At 35.2% G+C, this 18,101-nt stretch overlaps 3 protein-coding genes across 5 annotated transcripts; 1 reads left to right on the plus strand and 2 right to left on the minus strand.

Annotated features, from left to right (window-relative positions):
- The first annotated feature begins 1,954 nt into the window (after positions 1–1,954).
- LOC108227348 (beta-glucuronosyltransferase GlcAT14A) lies at positions 1,955–5,563 on the plus strand. Of its 2 annotated transcripts, none has more exons than XM_017402443.2 (5): positions 1,955–2,229; positions 2,702–3,452; positions 3,550–3,625; positions 3,726–3,841; positions 4,903–5,563. In XM_017402443.2, the coding sequence occupies exons 2-5, from the start codon at positions 2,840–2,842 to the stop codon at positions 5,400–5,402; spliced, it is 1,305 nt and encodes a 434-aa protein (XP_017257932.1). In that variant the 5' UTR covers positions 1,955–2,229; positions 2,702–2,839; the 3' UTR covers positions 5,403–5,563. The 2 variants fall into 2 exon arrangements, with proteins under 2 accessions (XP_017257932.1, XP_063936585.1); XM_064080515.1 differs by having other exon boundaries at positions 2,087–2,219.
- Positions 5,564–5,785: 222 nt separating this feature from the next.
- LOC108227346 (protein SPA1-RELATED 4) lies at positions 5,786–11,965 on the minus strand. Of its 2 annotated transcripts, XM_017402440.2 has the most exons (8): positions 11,826–11,965; positions 10,582–11,592; positions 10,272–10,429; positions 8,467–9,418; positions 8,229–8,375; positions 7,789–8,100; positions 6,797–6,856; positions 5,786–6,338 (listed from the first exon to the last, which is right to left on the minus strand). In XM_017402440.2, exons 2-8 carry the CDS (start codon positions 11,374–11,376, stop codon positions 6,150–6,152), a joined length of 2,613 nt encoding a protein of 870 aa, XP_017257929.1. In that variant the 5' UTR covers positions 11,377–11,592; positions 11,826–11,965; the 3' UTR covers positions 5,786–6,149. The 2 variants fall into 2 exon arrangements, with proteins under 2 accessions (XP_017257929.1, XP_063936584.1); XM_064080514.1 differs by lacking the exons at positions 6,797–6,856; positions 11,826–11,965 and having other exon boundaries at positions 6,012–6,338; positions 10,582–11,519.
- Positions 11,966–14,658: 2,693 nt separating this feature from the next.
- LOC108226684 (probable serine/threonine-protein kinase At1g09600) lies at positions 14,659–17,676 on the minus strand. The gene is made up of 4 exons (XM_064080176.1): positions 17,233–17,676; positions 16,602–16,886; positions 15,980–16,297; positions 14,659–15,158 (listed from the first exon to the last, which is right to left on the minus strand). The coding sequence occupies exons 1-4, from the start codon at positions 17,674–17,676 to the stop codon at positions 14,907–14,909; spliced, it is 1,299 nt and encodes a 432-aa protein (XP_063936246.1). The 3' UTR covers positions 14,659–14,906.
- Positions 17,677–18,101: the final 425 nt, after the last annotated feature.

The raw sequence follows: 18,101 nt of genomic DNA on the forward strand, positions 1-18,101 counted from the left end.
TGAGCAATTTGTCAAAGCCTGTTCTAACTGAACAATTTTCCTAAAACCTGATACAAAGGTTCCATCTCTTTTCTCTTCTCAGTGCTAATCTATTATTTCTCCGAACTGCTTGCTTTCATCAACAGGAGCCCTTAATCGAGAAATCACTTGAGCCGATCTGCCCACAACAAATGTCATAATTACTTAATTCATCCAACAAGCAATATCTATTTTCCTTTTTCCAAGTTTAACAAAAGTAAATTGGTTCATATACGTTAAATTAATTATACTGCTTGGCAAAATAGCAAAATTATTTATCAACTGCTTCCTTATGAATGATATTTTCTGCAAAATTATTAACATCTTTTTTACTAATCTCCTCGTTTCCATGTGAACCAAATTCAATAGTTGGGTATTCTTATTCTACCTCTAATTAAGATGCCACACAAACAAGACTTCAAGAACAAAGCAAAGATCATTAAGCATAAGAACTAGCAAGTAACAACAGATCTTTACTTAGCAGCAAGAATTTATCAAGCAATGCATAATTGCATAACACGCACGCATCAGTATTCCTAATATTCAAAACATCTTTAATATTCCAGGTGAACCCATGGATTACGTCAAGACTGTTAGACTGACCCAAAATTAAAATATCGTTGATGCGTGACTTCTGGTGAAATCAAATGCTATTTTTAATTAATTCTCGAGGACAATATTATCAGCTAGATAGGTGTTGACTATAGACTTTTTGGAAAAGTGCAGCAGGCTTAGTATCTATGGTCTCATCTGATGCGTGTGGGCTGGGTCTCTCTTGACGGGAGAGATTACGACTTCGGTGGAGTCAGCCACGATCATAATTATTACTCCATACATTTCAGAATCTATAAATTTTACATTATTTTCAAAAATATCTAAAATATAGAAATTATTTTTAAAAATATGATACAACCTCGATTGCAATCATTTCTATGAGAAAAACACCAATCTCATTTATAATTTTGATCATAAATTTATAGATAATTTTAAAATATGAATTTTCTTGAATATTTTTCTCAATTCATTTTAGCACGTTTATATGTTAAGTCCATAAATAATTGTTTGTATATGATAATTAGTAATCTTGTCAAAAAGATAATTGATGAATGTCATAATTCATATGAAATAATTATCAATTTTAACGAATTTTGATAACAAATTATAGTATTATTATATAGTCCTTATCAATAGAAAGGAAGACTCGTCATAAAAGATCATCTTCGGAGTTTACTATAGGTGTTTAAAAACATTTTTAAAAAAAGTAATAACAAATAATGGACAAATATATTCATCTCATTCATCTTATTTGCTATAGATAAATTTAAGATCATAAATATATTTAAATAGCAAATAAACGTAGTATTCATGTTTCCGTTCACCTAAATAAATATAATAATAAATTTAATCTCATATTCTTTCAAAAAAAATAATTTAATCTCATATTCTCTTTAATTAATCTCATATGCATTTAAGTAGCAAACAAATATTATTATACTGAATTTAAATAAACCCAAATGGACTGAGGTAATAAGTAATCAGCCGGATAAATCTAATATTTTATCATATTTCTCAATCGGCTTAAAAAACCTAAAACGGGTGTCCAACTCAATAAAATCGGATTAATACGTTTTTTACTGATCATGTAAGAGGTCAAGAAAATTCGGATTAAATCAAATGAAATATGATTGATTTTCGTCGGGTTGGTCGGTTTCATGAACACATGTGTTCACCAGCTGTGCGTTTATGCAAAGCCCTGTAAGTAAGAAACCAGTTTATTCCTAGGGTCCGGAAGAAAGTAACAAAGTAGAATATGGGCATGCAAAAATTGAAGACGTATAAAACAGAGGTGTGCATTAATTGAAACATTTCCCAGAAATAACAGAAAATTAATAATTGAAAGAAATAAAGTCCTTTTTACTTGAGAAATTACTCCTTGTAGTAAGAGATCCATGGTTTCAGATTACGACGCCCTCCTTCCCCTTTTTTGTTTTTTCCACTTTACAATCTCTCTCTATAAATCTCTCTCGATATCTCTCTCGACATATAAATCTCCCTCCCTCCCAAAACTTAAAGAGTGTACAAACACGGCTTCTCTTCTTATCCTTCACTGATTTGCACTACCTTCTGATTCCTCCCCATTATATTACAATACTTATTACAATATTACACACAGACTCTGCATTTCTTTGCGTATATATTTTGTACGTGCAGGTATGGTTTCATTTCTTTAATTATTTTGCATAAGCTAGTAACGTTTTCATGTGCATAATTTAACATGTACGCGCGATATATTTTGTGGGTTCTTAAATCTTTGATTAATTAGATTCATACTGATTAATAAGTGTTTATCATCTTTAATTTGCTTGCTGTGAGACTTGTGGGCTTGTTTTGTATACTATATGCTTATTAGGGCTTTTGTTCTTCTTGATTTTTAATATAATATGTTGTACATGTGGATGGTGTGAATTAAATATTATTTGTGTGTGTTCTTGCACATTCTTTGGATGTTTTGTTTATGTTTGTCAATCAAGATTAGTTTTTTCAGCTTAAAGACAAATTTGTCGTATTCATGCGTAACTCAATGCTCAAGAGCTAGTTGATTAGGAAGATTATTGTGTTTTGGGATTCTGTATAAGGTGTTATTGCAACAGGAAGAATGACTGAGTTGGTTTTGCTTGTTTAGGAGAAATATTCGTCAAGCGAAGAAATGATGGAGTTTAGGGGAAGAGGGGTTTGTTTTGAGTATGAGGTTTAATTAGTGGTTGTTGATTATCGATGATGCTCTTTCTTGTTTGAACAGATTGGGGAGGAGGTCTGGGATATGAAAAATCTCGGTTGGACCTCGGGAAGAGGTTTTGATATTGGGTCGTTAAACATGGAGAAGAAATGGGCATTTCCTCTAATTATAACTTCACTTGTATGTGTCTTCCTACTTGTAACCTCCTTCAACATAGGTCTAGTTTCTTCTTTACATACATTCAATGCAATCTTCTCAATATTTCCATCGCGGGTTATCGCGAATCAAACTAGAATGTCTTTTGCTGAAGAAAAAATTAAGGGTCCTCCACCGCCTCCTGCTGGTCCAGCAATTCCTCGTTTTGCCTATCTGATTTCTGGTTCACAGGGTGATCTAGAAAAGCTCTGGAGGACTCTTCATACTCTTTACCATCCTTTGAATCATTATGTACTTCATTTGGATCTTGAATCTCCGGCAGAGGAACGGCTGGAGCTGGCTTCCCGAGTGGAAAAGGAACCAGTTTTTGCTGAAGTTGGAAATGTAATGATGATTACAAAAGCTAATATGGTTACCTATAGAGGACCCACCATGGTAGCTAATACTCTTCATGCATGTGCCATACTTCTAAAGAGAACAAAGGATTGGGACTGGTTTATTAACCTCAGCGCTTCTGATTATCCTCTGGTGACTCAAGATGGTTTGTCCCCTGCAATTCTTGTAGAATTTTATTATTTAGTTATGACTTGTGAAGATAAATTTTATTGTGGTCGACTCATAAAGCTTTCTTTGTACAGATCTTCTCTCCACTTTTATTGATTTGAGACGGGATCTGAATTTTATTGAACACACAAGCCGCTTGGGATGGAAGGAGTAAGAAATAATAGTAATCCGTTTTTTTGTCATGTGTAAGGATATGTAGACAAAGGAACCGCTAATGAATGCTACTATGTCCTCTCACCTACGTATGCAGGGAAAAAAGGGCACTGCCATTAATTATAGACCCAGGACTTTACAAAACGACAAAGTCAGACATCTTCTGGGTTACACCTCGGAGAACTTTGCCTACGTCCTTTAAGCTGTTTACAGGTTATTTTTCTCGCTATGCAACTCTATTAGTAGTTTTGATGATTGATTAAAAAGGTTGATACACTCCAGTCTAAATCTTCTCCTGAAACCACTTTATAGATATATCAACTCTGTTAAGCTGTCTGTTAAAATTTTGAGCATGTTATTGTTGTTCATTTTCTCTTACTTTTTTTGGATTATATATGAATTGAATAATTAGTTTTTCTCTTTTGCTTGAATAGTTAACCTATATTTGGAACAATGAGGTAGCTTTGATTATACAATCAAATAACTTAATGGGCTGTTTGGCAACTTGAATTTCATTTGAGATTCTGGATTTGATCAACTGACATGTTTGGATGAACATATAAGGTTGGATTTGAATTCATTTGAAATCCAGAACATTTACTTACTAGTATAAAACTAAGCATTAGAGATGAGTGATGACACCTCAAATCATGTCATTTGAAATCCAAAATTTGAAAAAAAAAAAATGCATGTTCCCAAACACAATACAAGATTCATCATCTAAAACTCTAGTGAACTGTGTAACTGAGATCACAGGATCTAGGCATTGGTTCTCCACCTACTTTTTTTGTTGTTAATTTAGTTCGGGATCAATATGGTTGAATCTGTCCAAGTCTAGACAATTACTCGACAGTGTTAAATATGCTCTTTGCTATCTTTCTGAATTGCTTTACCTTATTAAAGTGATATGCTAAAATTTTGTGTTCGATCTGTAACAAGAATATTAAATGAAGCATGAAAGATAATGCTCGTGCCTAATTTTGGTAATGCTTCATTGCTAATGCATATATTATCTATGACTGGGCAAGTGACTGCATAACCCTTTACTTTGAGTGGAGATAGAATTGCAGTTCAGACTTGGCTATTGTAATTACTGGACTCATATACTACTGTATGTACGAATATTGATATTTTTTTTCATGTTAGAAGGAAGCAAAATCGTATCTTCGTTATAATGGCCAAACCTATGAAATCACATTTATGTTTGCACTTGTGTTTTTTTTTTAATTATCTGGAAATCTCTTTGTACCATAACAATAATACAATATATTCAGGTTCTGCTTGGATGATCCTGTCACACTCGTATGTAGAGTACCTTGTATGGGGTTGGGATAATCTTCCAAGAACACTGCTTATGTATTACACCAATTTTGTCTCCTCCCCCGAAGGTTACTTTCAGACCGTGATTTGCAATGTTCCTGATTATGCTCCAACCGTAGTAAACCATGACATGCACTACATTGCTTGGGACATTCCACCAAAGCAACATCCTCATATTTTGTCCCTAAACGATTCAAGTAAAATGATTGAAAGTGGTGCTGCCTTTGCCCGAAAATTTAAGGAGGATGACCCTGTTTTGGACAAAATCGACAAAGAACTACTAGGCCGAAAAAAGGGGAGCTTCACCCCTGGTGGTTGGTGTTCTGGAAGTCCTCCTTGCTCCAAGGTTGGGAATCCGAAAAAGCTCAAACCAGGTCCTGGAGCTCAGAGGCTTCGGGGCCTTGTAGATAAATTAATGTATTCAGCTATGTCAGATCAAAAGCAGTGTCACTAGATTCTTATTAGTCTAGGACTAGTTAAAGAACTGATGATCTTGCTTGTGGGGAGAAGTATATAATGTATGAAGGTGTCTTATTTCAATCCACAAGACCAACAATAAATGTTGGGATATTAATAGCAAAGCACATTTTGGTAATCTATAGGTGTTTCAAGATCCACAGGCCATCACTTGACGCTTGATACTAGCATTCTTTGAGACAACAGCTTCATATAACTGATTAGTGAGAAACCTTGGTATTGTAATTTACAAATTTAGAAACATTAGTATTGTAAATTTTCAAACTTTTGATTTGTCTTGGATCAAAGAGACAACAGCTGTATTGGGTGAACTTGACTACAACTGTACTGGCCCAAAATTTCTTTTTTATGTTCTGCAGATTAAGGTAAATATGACAAAATTAATTTCCTACAAATGCAATTTGTAGACAATGACCCTAAACCGTTGGAATTACATCATATACAAAACCCAAAACATATCTTCCTTTACTTTTCTAAATTATACAAATCTACTATATATACTGCAAGAGATAATTCACTCTTCAGTTAAACAACCACCCGCTAAGGGCTAACGACAAAATTTGTGATTCACATTTCTCTGTAGACACGTGCATTGTAACAGATCTTGCATCTGGAAATACCAGTATGCAGGCCTGTTTCATCTTTTATGTTGTCGCATCTTTTTTCTTTGACAACAGTCTTATTTCTTTCTTTAAAGTCGAACTTGTGAAGCATGATGAACAACCTAAACCATCTCCAGAAGCTTTATATTTCCCATGGAATTTGCAGCAACAAGGGTGGAGGACTGACCACGCCAACATACAGATGAAATAAATTGTGTACTGTCATCAATATCTTCACCAGAAAGCGGATCTGTGTTTTTGAACTTAAATGACAAAGCGGGCATTGGGAAAGCTTTGTGGTAGACAACAACCTATTCCAGAAAGAAAATTATCAGTACAACTGTGCTGACGATCAGTCATAACAAGTATTAGATACCAATAAACTTAAAGGCTCTGTTCACCTCATTCCCAGAGTTGGAATATCTATATTCATATCAATTAAGGATATGTTAAACTTATTACTGCAAGCAATCGACTGACCATATCTTCAACGGTATAATGTCTACCAGAGCCTAGAGGCCATTAAGGTACAGATACAACTTTCATGAAAGTAATGATAAAAGCATATAATATACCAACAGCAAATGGATATAGAAACCAATGAGTAATAATTCAGCCTTGTACGGGCCTATAATAATAAGAAATATGAACAGGAAAAATATTTCAGTTAATTCTACTCACAAAACTGTTAATGATATCACAAGTGCTGCAAGAAAATAAGTTATAATTAATTATGATTAAGGGCTGCTGAAAATGATGGCAACAGTACCTCATTTGTTTCTGAACCTGTAGCAATATAACCATCAGATACAGATAAACCTACAAAGTTCTGCAGGAAACAGTATTAAAATGTCAAGCACTACTATCATGTACTTGTAAGTCACATCTAAAAAGCACAGGCATAATTGTTATGTGAAATCAATAAGTACTGTTGCTCCAGTGTTGGTGCATGTCAAAATATTAAATTTTAAAGCAATTCCACATCATTTTTCTAGTTTTCATAATCACTGTTTAAACACTTTTGACTTTGGAATCAAATTAATATGTAGAGCTGTTTACACTTGAATGAGTTGTAATGCAGGTTCAGAACTATTGTTGTACGTGTGCACCTGATCTAGCCAAAAGCTAGGCTTTTGCAAGACAAACTATGGTACTTGATACATTGTGCCAATCTAACTATGGTACTTGATACATTGTGCCAATCTACAATCAGACTGTTTTATGCATGAATTCACACTACACCACACCTACAGATAATATAGACTTTTGTACTCGAGAAAACCCCAAATTTCTTTTGACCATTATTTTCTAGTGCAAGTCGGTCAAGATAAATTGCTGAGGGGACACACATTTGAGCTGTTTTGATTTATAAAATATTTTTGAAGTATTGGAGCAACCTTGTAGAATCAACAATTTTGACATTTGAGTTGATACCATTATACTATATAAGCCATGTCCCAAGAACATGTGTTTTTTTTTCATTCGTGGAGTCACACTAAAGCTACAAGGATATAACGTTCAGTAGCGTTTTTAAAATGCATAGGAAAAAACAACTAGACCGAAATACAGCTTGTAGTCTGCAATCCATGGTTTCTGAAGTTTACAACAGACACACAATTGACATGTTGTGAATCGGGAAACTATGACGCATTTGTTCCTCTTCAATAAATAACAAAGCACAATGGTTGAATACGTTGGAGAAAAGAGATGCCTAGCATTAGTGGTATCCCAATATATATTAAGTAGATATAATTAAATTACCTTCACATTCAAGTGGCCTGTATATGACTGAAGAGGACAGTCAAGGACGCGAGAATTGCTCATTGACAAATCCCAAAGCTTCAACGTGTTGTCCGTGGATGCAGACACAAGATTGAGTGAATCAATAAACTTGATGTAGCTCACAGTTTTGTTGTGACCAATTAATGTGCACAAAGGCATTTTCATATTACGGAGATCATAATGATAGATTTTATGATCTGCAGAACCAAATGCAAGAGAGTGACCAGAATCCGAGGAGAATTGAACACAACATACATTGGCTTTAGTTTTGATGGTACCTACACTTGCTCCCTGCAGTAGCAACACATGCAAGACAAACAACTTACTATACATGCAATTATTCGATTGGACTGTTTATTAGATAACTTCTGTACATTTAGTTTTATAGATGACATTCGCAAGAGCAAAGGTGTAATTGCCTGATTGATATTCCAGAGCTTAACTGAACCATCATCGCTCCCACTGGCCAACATTGTTGGGTCCGCTAGTGAAAAGTCCACAGACCACACACGCTTCTCATGCTCTTTCATCGCCAAAAACACTTGGCTTCTTGTAACATCCCATATCTGACAAACAATCAAATAGACTGAATCTTTAACAAAAGAAATTTGAGCTTACAAGATTATAATATATGAAAGGACTCTGAAGGAGGACTACCTGCACCACACCTTCAAAATTACTTGATGCAATCTGGCTTTTGATATAGCCATTCCAACATATACTACTTAGCTTTGACCTGCTAGACATTTCAACAACAGGGTAATGAATATCACGATCTTCATCTATAATTGTATTATACTCGAATACTTTGATCTTCTTATTTACTCCAGCTGTTGCGAAAAATTCGCCGTCACGGTCAAAGCTTAAAGAACATACAAGGTTAGAAGAATTCAAAAGATCCCCTTGCTTTAGGTCTGCCTTTACTTTTAACTTGGTAAAAGATAAATACTTGCACAGACCACCAAGGAATGAGTTAATCCATCCATCTTGTCTGCTTTCAGTGGACCGTTCTTTTGCTGACAAAGTATTGCCAGAACTCTCATTTAATATAACAGATCCTCTACCATCACTACTTATAGGGGCTTGTCTTGCAACAGGTTTCCCTGAGGGTTTGATAGCCCTGCGCCTCGTCAAAAAGTAAGCTGACTCTAGTTTCTTGAAATTTTTCATTAATCTAGAACTTCTGGACATTATTCTTTCTTGCTTTTCAGTGGGAGCCTCTGACTTTTGATTCCCATCTTCCCCGTCATCAAATTCTTCTGAACATTGAGTTGGCAACCCTGGCCTGAATCTTTTTCTTGGTTTTAAGCAACCAGAGTCATCATTGACAATTGAAAGGGTACCCAAGGGGGAATCCTCCAGTTCTGAAGTAGACACTCCTTTTTTTTGGAGGCCAATTTGCAGTTTTTTGACTTCTTCTATATCTGAGGAAATAAAAGAAACTGTCTCAATCAACTTACTTGCAGTTTCCTGTTTCTTTTTTTGTAACAGCAACAAGAAGTCCAACAACAAGTCCTGTTCCTCCATCTTTTCTCGAAGCTCTGTTTCCATTTCACGTTCTTTTAAGTTGTCTCCTGGTTCATTAAGAAACTCACTTTCCAGCAATTCTCTGCAAATGGTAACCGACCAATGTTAAAGGAATACTCTTACATGGAAGGCAACAATTAAGCTGTCCATTCCAATTTGCACTTGCATCAACATTTTTCACTTGTTCAAGTTACTTCATATACATCTATCATCCTCATTCATGACCAAAACTTTATGAATTCTAGTTACTCGCATAACATGACAAAAAGAATCTGATGTATATGTTCGTTCATCTATTACATGCCAGAGAAATTAATACTTCCGGATCGATGATATTATATGTTTTAACTCAATAGACAATATACATATAATGTACAACGTTAAGAATTTGATACTAGAATATCCATCAGACTTATGTATCATCCTAAAAGGTAATCCTCCTATCCTCAGTTAAAATCTAGAACCAGGGTTCAAGGTCAAAACAGAACACTTTTCCATGTCTGCCTGGAGCCCTAACTCACCACTACTGTAACAATATACCAATTTTTTTTATAAATAAGAAAAGTATAAGTTATCTCACTCAGCCAGAATAGAAGACATAGTTTGGCACTGCTCCAGAATACCTGGCTCACCACCTTTATTGAAACTAAATTCGACATGTTCCAGATTATGATATAAAGGAAAATGCAGGTTTTATAGGCAAGTCTCAAGTCTGTGAAACAGACAGCAAGTATCATCAGGTTTAGCAAAGCTTGTTTTGTAACATACGGAACTCACAACAGGGAAACTACAAATCATAATATACAGGTATATTAGTATATCCTGATGCAATAAATATATATAATTTATTTACCTATTGCTTCCACGTTATTCTACAGGCTAATTCTCTCCTACAATATGAAGGCAATGGAAAAATTATTTTAAGGAAAACTCACGCCATTTTTGGCCTACTTGCGGGCTCAGGATGCAGCAACCATAAGCAGAATGAAGCTTCTTTAGGCCACTTCAAAAGCAATTGAGGTGGAAGAACACGATGTTTCAAACTAGACATAGTAGAGCTTTTTTCTTCTGCCGAACTATATGTGGAGTACAACTGTTGCATATAAACAATTATATTAATTAGAAGAGGGGACAAAAGATGAACCACTACTATCAGTATTCTCCTTGCCCATGGTAGACATATAACGAGGAGGAGCAATAATTCATCTTTAGGCACTAATCACTACATGGATCACAATAACAAACCTCAAAAAGAAGAATGCCTAGTCGATATATATCAGAAGCGGAAGAACCAGGAGCACCAGCAACTTCTTCTGGACTTGTGTACCAATTTGTTTCCATATTCAAGATCTGTTTCATAGGAAATGCTTGCTTCTTTTCTTCAGTTTGGTCAGCATTGCAGATATCTAGTGATAGATTCATCACATTGTCTGAACCTGAGTGCAAGCAACTGGTTCCAGATATCATTTCTGATGCATTTCTACGATTTACATTGTGTATGGAACCTGATGCACCTAACTGGATTTCATGTTGATGTAGCTCGTTCCGACATTGTGAACCCGAAGCATGGAGCTCCACGGGGCTATTTGATGCGTCCTCGTCAGAGTCGGAACATGATGCAGACTCAATAAAAGAAACGCGGTTAAAGGAGGTCATAACAAAGCAGGAGGGTCGCACATTCTGAACAACAATTCCCTGAGAATGTGCCAAATTGACAATCTCTACTATCTGCCTAAAAATGTACAAGCATTCAAGAGCTGTTACTTCTCGCTTCGGGTTATCCAACCATTGTCTCAAGCTAATATCATTGCATTCTAAAGCACGAATTCCTCCATCCCCATCTCCACCACCCCTGGATAGACCACATTCCGTTCCCTTTTTCCCCACAACAAATTCAGATTCATTTGACGTATTCCCCGAGGATCTTATAGAGCTAGCACTAACCAATCTCGGATTTCTATCAGAGACATCAGAAGAATTCAACCTTCTCGAGCCATCAGACCTCTGCCAGCCAAACTCAGATGAACCATCCATTCTCATCCACCAATAGTTCCAACAAGACTAGAATACATAAACCCAAGAAAAAGAGCAAGTCTCCAACTTCTACAAAATTTCTTAATCTCGATCAACCCCATCCCAAATCAGAAACTCATTTCACACACACAACCAACCAAAACTGGATTCCTTAAAGTGCAAAACCAACAAACAAACTTAAGTGCTTAAAGGCCAAACCTTTCCTAATCAAAACATACCTCCCTGGTGATACAAAAACATGCAGAAACAAGAAATCAAACAACACCCTTTAATCAATATATCCAAGAATCAAATTAAACACAACCCCTCAACTCAACTTCAAAAAAGCTAAAAAAACATAAATGGTTCATTCCTCCAGGGCACATATGCACAAATTAATACAACACAGTACAATTGCATATAATTTATAAACATAGAAAGATAAGATTTTGAGGTTGAAAAGAAAACAACTGTACCAGTTTAGCAGAATGAGAAGAAAGCTTGTGTTTTTTCCTCAACCAAGAAAAAGATCAAGAACCATGCTCCAGAGCAATACTATCAACAAGTGGGCCTCACTTTCTTTGGAACAACCTAAGCCTCATAAAGTACCTTCCCTGTTTTGGTGACAACAGTGGAGATATATGTAATAATAATACAAAAAACTAAAACATTTTTAATGAATTATTAATTAAACTCTCTATGCCCACAAGAAACACAAACCCATTTGTATGGAAAAGTACAAGTATTCTTGAATCCAAACTAAAACTACTTTATTGCTTGTTTTGGAAACCCTAGTTTCTACAAGTTATCTACACAAGCCCACTAGTTGCTTACTCACATTCTGTATCACATACGTGGCACAGTGACATCCTCTTGAAGTCTCTGCTAATAAAAAGGACAACTGTACATGTACACACTTCAGTAGTTGAATTCTATGGGTATTTTTCTTGATTTTATAAATCAAGAATTGTTACCATTTTAGGAATGATAGAAGAAGAGTGGATATTTTTAAGTAGTTAGAGTACTTTTAAAAGCATGATTAGGCTTGGAAATATTAATTTAATACATATCTAAATAGGTTTGTTGGGGTGGATAAAATCTTAAAATAATGATCATTTGTGGATGATGGACTCTTTGGACTTTGGCCCATAACTGAAAAGTTGATGAACAATGAAGTTGCACAGTAGGGAAAATCTGTGTACACGAGGAAAAATCGTTACTCCTTTCGCTGTTAGTACTTATTTTTATAAGTTGTTTCTAAATAAATATTTAAATATTTTATTTTGTTTATAATTATTTTTATAAAAATTTATGAATGTGCAAGTATGGGACAGAGTGTATTGCGGAGAGTTTATGAATGTGAAAAAATCTGGATAGAGTTTGTCAATGAAAAAAGGAAAGAGTTTTAGTGAGTCATGGAAGAATTCTTGAAAAGATACTAATGGTTAGACAAAACATCTACAATGGTGATCTATTTGTTGAAGATACAATCTGGAACCAACAGTGAAACGAGAGAATTTCGTCTATGACGGTATTATTATTTAGTACTCCCTCCGTCTCAAAATACATGTCCACTTTAGAAGAAAAAAAATTGTTTCAAAATACTTGTCCACTTCAACTTTCAATGTAAAGTTATATTTCCAAAATCAACTCTCCTCCACATACTTCAAATTTATATTTCCAAGATCAACCATATACCACACATTAGGTTCAATTAATAACTTATTACACCTTTTTTTCTCAAAATCTACTTTTCTTAAACTATGTGATTTTTTGAAAGTGGACATGTAATTTGAAACGGAGGTATATATAAACTCAAATTCAAATTTTACTTTTAAGCCTTTCTTATATTCTTATGTAGTCTCCATCCTATTTCAGGTGTTGAATCAATTCCCTTTAGATGGAAAGAATTTGGTTATTTTCAAACCCGTGCAGAGGAAAAACAAAGAGGAATTGTGAAGCTGAGGAGAAAAGGATTTGAGTCTATTATCATATAAGCCTTTTCTTTTTTGGTTAAACTGTACCCCTGCTCCGTTTATTTCTATACTGCTTTCTTTTTGGACGTTTAACAATTATATATATTCACAAAATAATAAAATTATAATATAAAAATTTAATTATATCCACCACTTTCTTCCACTAGACTCATTTTATACATGGTACTAAATTATACTATTTCTTAATTTTCATTCCTCATGATATATGTATACTACCCCATAACAATATGAGTCACAGTTGGCTAAAATAATTTTTTTTAAAAAAAATTAGAGATGAAAAACTGCTTGTTGCAAGTAGAAAGTTCTGATGGGTTAAATTTGTAAAAAGTTCTTAACAAATTCACTAAAATAATGGAACACGACTACATTAGATTTGCACGCATAGACACAGAGCCTCCTCTTGTGTGCTGACGACTAACAATTATTTACATCTTACTCACATCAGTAAACGACCTTCCCAAATTTCTAAACAATTTTTTTTTGTACAGAAAGAAGTCAAGAACAACTTAATATCAAATTTTACAACATATATTTTCACCTGTGATCGTGAACCTTTTATTGCTTTATTCTATCCCGAGGACCAACATAAAGAGCATTTGTTGGCAACGGAATTGCTTCTCCTTGAGCTCTTCTTTGTCTAGCCTTGTCCGCATGAGCATGCCTAGAAGTTTCTCGAACATGACGGCTGGCGTGGTCTCTTCCCATCTGATCTGACATGTTTGATGGAGCTAGAAATGGTTCTGTGTGGTTACTTTTGTTGTCCTTGAAATACTGACCAAAATGGGTAAAAATGCAATTATGTTTTGGACACAAAAAAGAAAAGAAAAGAAATGATCACTAAACTAAACTTTCTTCGCAAATGAATAAATTAAGTAATGATAGATAAACTTACTAGAAGCTGATCTCTGCTGCTGTTTTCCCCATATTTTCTCAGGGAATCATGTCCTTCCATGTAGGATCCAGGTTTCCGCACAGGTTTCATAGCTTCGAGTTGAGATGCATACTTGTTACTCAACTCTTCATTTACAAATTTTCTTTCAGAATTTACAAGGCCAGATATCTCAGGTGCTGCAATAGCTTGAGATTCCGTTACATCTTCCACCTCTAAAACACATCTTTTGCCCTTACTCCTCGCTTTTGCTTGTCTACAAGTTCCAAGAGGAATCAACGCACATTAGAACCAGATAAAACAATTCTCTAGCCAAACAGATTATTAGTGCTCGTGTTTATGAGACGAAGGCAATGACCGATGTTAAAGGATACACATGTACCAAAGAATTCCACATCATGTACCTTTGGGCTTCTTCAGCTCGTACTCTAGCATCCATCACTCTACTAGACTGATATTTTGACATCTCTGCAGGTTCGCAAGCAAGTGGCTGTAACCAAAAGAACTGCCACATCCACATAAACCAAGACTTGCATTAACCGACAGCTAAGCAAGAAAATTATAACAAACACATTGGTATTAGAGAATGCTTGCTCATATCTAATTACCCTGAAATAAAACTATGATCAAGAAGATCCAATTAACAAGAGACTAATTATTATACGAGGAACCTAACTTGACAAACTACTTATTACCTCACTGTTTAAAACTTGAGCTGCTGACGGCCGATCATCAGGATCTATTGAAAGCAGGGTCTCTATAAGATCTATTGCTGGTGCAGGAAAGTCTTTAAATCTTTCTGCAATACATTTTTTATAAGGTTGTTGAGGTCTGGAACGGGTTGCATGAGGTAATTTGCAGTTTCTCCAAAATTCTTCTGAAGGTGAGCCACAAAGCTTGAAAATCTCTTGCAATTGTTCCACCTAAGAGGCCAATAGATGCATTCTTTATCTTTTTACTTGCTTAAGTAAATAAGAACATTGATATTATGATAAAAAAAATATATGCACATAAAAATACCACTCATGATCACCAGTATCTCTAGCATTCTAACATTCAAATGTTTATTTTTTTTCCTCTAACAAACTAATGTTTGATCAATTAGATCTCTAGCAACTATCTGTTTAAAATTTATTATATCTCATCGGTAAAAGGGAGCATAATTCACAGATCACGGGAGGAGCTAAAAAATGATAAATACATATATGAGATTTTTCATGATTTTTTTCTCATGTAATTTATATGAAATTTAAAACAAAAAAGGGGAAAAGTTCACGATAAGAAATTTCATGTTGTTCGAGGTATTAGCCTCTATCTATCTGTCTTTTTTCTTTTCTAGTGCGTTATTGTCCGCGCATTGCGCAAAAAGATGATTTTTGAAGAACGCAATGCGCGCTATAGTTAATTTGTGTTTGGTATAAAAAACTGATTTCTATATATTCCGCGCAATACAACAAGCAACCGAACATAGAAAAAAATCAATTTCTGTTATGCGCAATGCGACACATAGTAAAAATCAATATCCCGCGCAATGCGTCAAGTAGACACATAACAAAAAAAATTTAAGGTTCACGTTCCACGAATATTGTGCAGCAATAATCTTGCATACCTTATAAGTATCAACAAATTGTCTTATCGCAGTATGTTTCAGATGGTGGCACAAAAATGTAGTTGAAGCCGTACTAACAAAATATACTCCTACTAAGGCTTGCACTTGCTAACGACACATTTATGAAAAACTTACCTCTGTTCTTCCTGTCATAATAGGCTCCCCAGCATAGAACTCAGCAAGCACGCAGCCAGTACTCCATAAATCTATTGCAGTGCCATAACGAGTTGCACCAAGTAATAGCTCGGGTGGTCGGTACCAAAGCGTCACAACACGATTCGTCATAGGTTCAACTTGGCGCTGATTGTAAAAATTCGCCAGGCCAAAATCTGCTATCTTGAGAATGCCATCGCTCCCGGCTAAAAGGTTCGAACTTTTGATATCCCGATGTAAAATACCGTGACGGTGGCAATAGTCGAGGCCGCGCAGCATTTGCTTCATGTAGCATTTAATCTGCAAAATTTATGTTTTATTGTACATAATTTAGTAATTTACATATAAAGATGAAAAATATAAAAAATTGCGGAGAATATTAGATTTCACACTTAAATAGGAAAATATGCAATTATCTCTTTGAATCTGCAAGTGCAAATTAGTCCTATAATCAATATGAAAATGCAGTATATCTGGATGAGCAGCCAAGCATATATCTTCAGTTCATCAAATGCTATACACATACTCAAGACACTTTAAAGACACATAGTTCACTATGCAGAGGCTGTAGTTACAATCTATTAAGCAAACCTTGCATGAGTACCTGTGGTTCAGTAAACGTCAGACCAGGCCGAGAAAGAAGTCTTGCGAGATCATGTTCCATGTACTCGAAAACGAGGTACACAGTACATGACATCTCGGATACAACCACACCTTCCAGTTTTATGATGTTTGGATGCTGAAGTCTCCGTAGGATGTGGATCTCTCTAGCCATAAACCGAATGCTTGCAGAGTCGCAACTGTCGAATTTGACCTTTTTTAATGCAACAATTTTCCCTTCTTCCAAATCACGGGCTCGATACACATTACTGTAAGTACCTTGGCCAATCTGTCAAGAAAATAATGAGGCATATCAAAGACAACATGTCAATTCGAAACACAAGATACATAAATCAATTAAATGAAATCTTTCTACGACATATATATCAAATGCATTTTTGATAATAATGAGAGGGTATGTTGAAATATAGCATAAGATCCATTTGGGCCTTCCTCTAACACCTTAAGGTTTTAGATGAATTGGTTATCAACATGTTATCTGGGCTTTTGGGCCCTTCCTTGACACCTTAAGTTTTTAGATGGACTGATTCTCAACATATCAAGAAGAGATTTAATTAATAAAACCTTCAATTAATTCATAATGCAAGATATTAAAACAAGGAAATAGAGTATACTTTATCCAGTCTTTCGAAAGAATCCTCTTTTCTTGGTATCCATCCCTGGATAGCTTCACAAGCCGCTTCAGATAACCATGCAGGCCACCCCGCAGCAACTTGCTCACCTTGTCTACCTCTTGCAATCCCTCTTAAGCCAGGATGTTGTGCGCGGAAAACAAATTCCATCCTGTTCCTTATATCATCAAAATCATCAGCATGAATTGGCATAGAACTGTTTGATTGACTATGAAGTAACAATTGTCTCCTATCGTTACTATCAAACCGGTCTCTGAATCTGCTTTCTTCCCCTCTGTTTGAGGAACTCCTTGATAGTCTTCCCCTTGAATTTATATGACTGTAACTCGCTCTCGCTCTCGAAGATCCTTCGCCATGCACTGCCAACCTCTCCCTTGAACCTCCCTCACTGGCTTGATTAGCATGTGGTTTGAAGCAATTGCCCATTTTTACAAAAACCACCTTGAAATTTCACAAATTCAGTAAAAAAAAAACATATAATTCATCATGTGTCACCTTAAAGAAACTAGTAAATAAGAAAGCTACTCTACCAAATTACACAAATCAAATATATGGATATTAACAATCTTATATAGCTTAAGCACTTTATAACATAATTATGTAAAGATCACAACTTTATGGAAAATTTAAGTCATGTACCTCTAAAAGACTAAACTTCAGGGGCTTTGAATTGAATTGAATTGAATTGAATTGGGTCGTAAAGAAATGCAAGACTGAATTGCTACGGTACAAAGACAGTAATGTTTATCAATCTATTTTGATGCCAAAAAACGTGTAGATGAGATATATATATGCATGAAATTTTGGAAGCTGCTGAGCCACACCAGCAGCAGTTTTTTAAAACAGTGAAG

This window comes from Daucus carota, chromosome 6, assembly GCF_001625215.2.
Source record: "Daucus carota subsp. sativus chromosome 6, DH1 v3.0, whole genome shotgun sequence".
Lineage (NCBI taxonomy): Eukaryota > Viridiplantae > Streptophyta > Magnoliopsida > Apiales > Apiaceae > Daucus > Daucus carota.